The sequence below is a fragment of the Coccinella septempunctata genome, chromosome 6, assembly GCF_907165205.1.
Source record: "Coccinella septempunctata chromosome 6, icCocSept1.1, whole genome shotgun sequence".
Classification (NCBI taxonomy): Eukaryota; Metazoa; Arthropoda; class Insecta; order Coleoptera; family Coccinellidae; genus Coccinella; species Coccinella septempunctata.
The window spans coordinates 28,562,910-28,569,039 of record NC_058194.1 but is presented as its reverse complement, the minus strand read 5'-3'; the positions used below and the strand labels follow the sequence as shown (position 1 = coordinate 28,569,039).

The 6,130-nt window shown below is 32.8% G+C and overlaps 2 protein-coding genes across 2 annotated transcripts; both read right to left on the bottom strand.

Moving 5' to 3' along the window:
- Window positions 1–1,364: 1,364 nt before the first annotated feature.
- Window positions 1,365–3,450, bottom strand: LOC123316017 (protein JINGUBANG; the record flags this gene model as incomplete). Its single annotated transcript, XM_044901927.1, has 6 exons — window positions 1,365–1,684; window positions 1,794–1,951; window positions 2,040–2,172; window positions 2,629–2,862; window positions 2,951–3,067; window positions 3,424–3,450. Coding segments are annotated over 6 exons (906 nt in total), but the record flags the coding sequence as incomplete, so codon positions are not given.
- A 409-nt stretch (window positions 3,451–3,859) lies between these two features.
- On the bottom strand, window positions 3,860–4,570 carry LOC123315756 (small lysine-rich protein 1). The gene is made up of 2 exons (XM_044901593.1): window positions 4,470–4,570; window positions 3,860–4,164 (listed from the first exon to the last, which is right to left on the bottom strand). Exon 2 carries the CDS (start codon window positions 4,158–4,160, stop codon window positions 3,915–3,917), a length of 246 nt encoding a protein of 81 aa, XP_044757528.1. The 5' UTR covers window positions 4,161–4,164; window positions 4,470–4,570; the 3' UTR covers window positions 3,860–3,914.
- Window positions 4,571–6,130: the final 1,560 nt, after the last annotated feature.

Genomic DNA, 6,130 nt, shown 5'->3' with positions numbered 1-6,130 from the left:
GGTAGTAGAAAATGTTCAGTAGATTTGAGTATTTTCCCCAATCCCCAGAGTTTTTTATCGACTTTATTTCAGATGCTTTGATTGACGAAAGAACAAGGTACAAGCAGATGGCTGAAGAGATGGGACAAACAATTTCGGATATAACTGGCTACTAAACGCATTGAGATTTTAAAATGCACTGGGAAATTATCTTTAAGGAGTTGAAGAAAATGTATACCTTCTTATTGGAACTACCAATAAGAGTGTTTACTAGGTGTATTTTCAGCTTCTTCTATTTGAATCGGATATATGGCTAGATATTAGAGGCATGTTCAATTAATGGAATTATTTGTACGAAAAATTATATTTTTTTAATGACTAAAACAAAATTTGGTATCGTCGCTCATGGAATCTATCTAATATTGCTTTGTTAGTACATTTTTCAATCTATCAGTTGTCGCAGAAATAACATTTTGAAAATACTCATCCGCTTACATTAAACATCGGACAGAAGCTTCTTAAGAAGAAAAAAAATTATCTCGATTCGGTATATTATAGGCTATAATTTGTGCTTTTTTGTGAAAATTTCTCGTTAAATCGTGTATTAAATATAGGCTTCTGCTTTTCCTCATAATTGGAAAATTCACCAAAAACTTCACAGCACTAATTCAAAAAAAAATCTACAAAAGTTGAACGAATATCATGTGAAAGCAAGGAAGAAAAATTTAATTTTGCATTGAAAGCTTTAATCCTAATATGAATAATAAGAATGATCATTAGAGTGATTTCATTTTATTACTTCTAAGCAAAAGTTAGAATGGAGCCCATTGGCAGAAAGTTAGGAGAAAAGATAATGGTTGAATCCATATTCTTTTAAACGCTCGAAATTTGATCGATTGCATTCCACAGATATAGATGAAGAAGTGATTACTATTTTAGGATTATTGTTTATTGTTGTGCTGAAGTGGAAATTACCCCAAAAGACACTGCCTTTAAATTGTAAATATTATATAATTACATAAAATAATATGTTTCCTCATTTTGCTCATTGTAAGAAATGATTATTGGTATATGTCGCGAATAAAGCCGATTTTCATTTTATACTTTTTATTTACCCATGCAGCAACCAAATCTGATATAAAAATGGCCTAATATAAGATCGTAAATAAAGCTACAAAAAGGAATATGAAAGATTTTATAGATATAATCTTTGAGGAATATTATCTCACCGAAAAGTCGTATGTATAGCATTATATTGCCAAAAATAATTGTGAGCACTTTTTTTCATAATATTCATAACTCTGAGCCCCTCCACCTTTTTGATATTCTGCCATTTCTTAATAGTTATGGGGTGAAATCATGAAACATACACCAGTTTTTTAAGATTCATTTTGATAAATATTATAATCTTAAAAGCTGACACGAATAAATAAATTTGAAAGTCTGAATCCTGATATTAATAAAAAAATTATTTCGCATCTATCTGCACCATATTTCCATTTTCACCAGCTGCGTAGACAATTCCATCATCTCCTAATACTAAAGCGTTCACAGTGAAACCAACATCGCAAGAACCCTTATTTTCGATCTTATTGTTCTGAATGATCCACGCCTTGACGTTTTTATCCCAACCACCACTGAAAAGATGGACTTTTCCATCCCTGAAACCTCCCGCCAATGTGTTAATAATTAGCTCATGCGCCCCCTAAAAAATCCAAATATACTTAGTACCCTCTCCACTTGTTGTATTATACAATTGAAAAAACATGTATTATTATTCTTGTTCTGTGCACTAGACGCTCATTTGTACCCACCTTCAACTGAGCCAATTCTTTCCACTTTTTATCATCGTCTTTTTCGTGGACTATTATATCTCTACCTTCTCTATTTGTGAAGCACAACGTATTTCCAGCCAGTGTGATTGGGGCTTTACCGCATATATTTATTCTGTTTATACTTTGAAGGTTTTTTCCTGGAAGTATTGAAAACAAGCCATTCAAGTTGCGTTGCTTGAACCTATGGAGGGAAGCCTCCATATACTTGAACCATTCAATTCTCACCTTGCAGTTTAACATCTGTAACGATTATATCAAGATTGGCAGTAAAGAGAATGTGCCCATCGACGGCCATATCTTTTACGGGTTCAGCGATGTTCATAATTCCGTAATATTCTTCATTATTGTATACGCGAATCTGAAAAAGTGATTAAAAATGAAAGGATCAAGAAACAGAGGTACATAGAGATGCAAACGACTCAGAAAGAAATAGTAGACGGAGTACATTTCATGCTTTTGTTCAGAATAATGAAAGACTAACAGAATGCCCAAAAGTCTAGTGAAATATCTCTTGCGCTTCCAATTTTATCAACGAAAATGTGTATATGAAGGCTGAGAGAAACAGAAAATAGTTGGTTTTCATTGAGAAATTTGCGCCAAAACAACAAAGAAAATTGGTCGGTTCAGTAAGAAGTAAGAAGCTTTAGTATTCTTGAACAGTTGTCAGTGTAGCTGTTGCCTTTTCTTGACTTGAAATTTTGAATTTTAATTGTTGTTATGTAGGACATTCATAAAACTGGAGCCAAATATTGTTAAAGTTTTGGCTTATCTCATCAACTTATTTTTCTTAGTTCTACGAAAAGTTTCAACATACGTTTCCTTGATCGTCTCCTACATACAGGTATCCATTGTTCCACGCAACTCTCCAAAATTCGAAATTCGGTTCGTTTAAGAGCGTTTTCTTTTCCTTCAAATCGTCTAGAGACCACGCTTTTACTGTTCCATCATTCGAACTGGAATACAGGGTGTCCTCGCTTGCTGCTAAACTGAACACCGAACATGGATGCGCCTGAACCTCCCCAAGAAGTTTCAAATCTGGTGTCCAAACCTGAGAAAAATAGTGAATACTTATCACAATCAGTACCCTTCATTGAAGAACTGGTGCCATCACACCTTAGCTATATGTTGATAATTACCTTGATTTTACCATCATCAGCAGCACTGTATAACTTTTCTTTCGCGTATAATAAGAAGTTAACATCAAACTCGTGTTTGTCTTTATTGTCAGCTTCGACCGAAACCTTCATAATAATCTGTAAAGGCAAAGAACCAATTCATTATTATAGGCATTCATCACTCATTTCAATGTGCCTCACTTTGGTGAGAATTATCTCATATAGGTAACAAAAGGTAACGAAAAAGTTGTATTTATCGACAAAGCTCTGTGAAAAAAGTTCAGAACACTTTGATACATTGATATTTCCAAATGTTCTTGTGAATTGCACTTTCTGAATACGACAAATCTTTATAGTATTTTATCATTGTATCCTACAAAGGTAGCTATGGCTTATAAGTAATCCTAATTAATAGAAAGAGATATATGCTACATTCTCTATAATCGGGTGTTATATCTACAATAAAACAAATCTGGAAAGATAATAATACTCACGATGTAAATCCGTTCTTGTTTCCAAAACAGAGCTCTACTATTTATGATCCAGTTCGAGATTTGGAAGACGTCTTCCAATATTCACATTGCGCTCTATATTTAAACCAGATTTGATAAATAAACCTGAGTAACCTGGTTTATATATAGATATAACAGAGTTATTCTCAATGTAATTTTCACGTCCCGATGTGATGGAAATTTACATAAAAAGTAATTTTAGTATTTGTTGAATCCTTCTCTAATGTTGATAAATAATCACTTTTTTTCAATATAAAACAAGTATGTTAATCGAACTACAGGGATTGTTTGTTGGGATTTGAATGTATATTTTTATCTTTAACTAATAAATTATACCTAATACTTTCACTAGCGATAATAATATAATATAAGGAAGTAATTAATCAATAACAACAAGTCTTTGTGTTTATTACTGTTTACATATTTATTTTCTTCGTTTTGAGATACAATAATGGTGATTTTATTTCACAAGCTTACTTCTTTCCTTTCTTTTTCTTTTTCTGCGCATCGGGCCAGGGGAACCCCCTGTTTTTTAATAAGTCTTGGACGTTATGACATGTGGTATAAGCGTTTTCCATGGCTGCCTCTGTGAATATATCCACAGCAAACCTTGCACTCTTGTATCTACCTTTTTTACCACCTTTTTTCGATTTCTGGGGTTTCTTCTTCTCCTTCTTGTCTGATCCATTTCCCTTTTTCTTCTTACTCTTTTCCGGCATTTCACTACATATAATCAATAAATAAAATCATGAATTAAAGGTATATGGTGGAAGGTATTTTATTGAAGTGAATTTTTATACTATGTACTACAACAGCAGGGAGAGGTCTTATATGTTAGTTAAGTTAGGTTTCGGTAGAACACTTTCATATTTATGATGGTGTATAACATAATATTGAATATTCATTTCAGTTATACGTAGGAAAACTTCACTCTATTCTGGGATTGAGAGCTCGTCGTTTTCAGAAAACGCATATACGTATTATTTATCACATAACACTTACACATAACATAATAGTAGGTAACTTACCCTTTTTTATCAGTTATCCCCAGCCGAGCAATGACTTGTGGCGAATGTAACTTTTGTGCGTAATCGAAACATATTAAATCGATATGGTTGTCTATAGAAACAAGAAACAACCATATTTGGTATTTGATATGGAGGGTAGTATTTGAGGTATTTTTCGAGATACATAACAAAAAATTTCAATACTATCCACTATTCATCATCAAGATTTCGGTGTTCCACCTGCCTATATCATGAAAGCATATATTTTTTTAATTTTCCCTTTCCATCATTCTAATATGAATAGGTATTATATAAGTACTATGGCCATGAAACATGTCACTTGCCATTTTAGGTATTTTATTGGATAGCTATATATGTACTATCAGTTGCTTTCTTCATTTATATATGATAATTAATTAATTTTATTTATGAAACCTCAACAACTATTGCTGAAATAATTGGTGATGCAGGAAATTATTTCCGATCTTCTGAGTAAGGCCACTAGGTGTCACTATGGTTGGTGTTGCCTACAGTGACTGGTGTATAAAGTCACTGTAGTCAGAGACTCTGCTGTAGTGTTGCCCATAAACATGTTTAGTCTATGGTGTTGCTATACAGTTAGTGTTATATACCACAGGTGTATAAAGTCACTGTAGTGTTGCCTACAGTGACTTTATCAATTTTTAATAGTCACTGTAGTCAGAGACTCTGCTGTAAAGATTTTGTAATCTGTAATTGGTATTTGGATGTTGGAACTACAACTAATGGGATAATCCAAATCTTTCTGCAAAAGCATACAGCATATTATAAGAATAAAATTTTTTTATTAGTGCAATGTAAATATTTACAAATCTTCTTAGAAATATGTATATACATTCTTTGGATATCAAAATTATATAAAAAGTTGAATTAATGATAACAAGATAAAGCTATATCTCCTTGTAATAAACTGTGACTCCGCTTTCCTCACTTTTGAGGTATTCTCATCTCTACCTTGTTCCAAAGCCGTTCGAAATTTCCATGTATTTGTCATAAAATTCTCGAAATCATTTCTATTTAATCTATGGAGAAAGCCCTCAAGTTCTTCTTTAGCTTTCTGAAAGCCAGCTGATAAGTTCTAATACAAATCAGTTTTTATTTTATTTTTACCTTTCTCCTTTCTTCAAAATTAGTAGTGTGTTGCTTGACTTCACTGTTTGTTTTCATTCTTACAGCTGGCTCTGCAACAAGAATGTATTCTTGTTGTGTTTGTCGAAAGAACATGTTCTTTTGAGACTTTGATAGTCGTTTTGCTCTTTGATTATTACCATGGCCCACATGCGTTTCCACAAATGTTACGGTGAATAGGCCTAATAAGACATTTACGAATTGAATTGATACCCCTTACCATTTTGAATGTCCTAGCTTTAACATAGTCAGCCTTCTTATTTTCTGTTTCTAGCCAGACTTCAAACTCTTCCCGGCTCCTAAAATTAAGAGCACTCTCTTTGATATTGATATTATGTATATTTGTTAAATGCTTATTTAAATTATTATAGCTGGAAAATGTCTCTCTGCTCTCGTTAGGACAAAGAGAACACTTTATATGTTGCGTCCTATTCATTGGAGTACAATTGTCCTCATACACATTATGGATGTTCCGAAGATGTCTGTTTTTAACAGACACGCTGGTAAACTCCTTT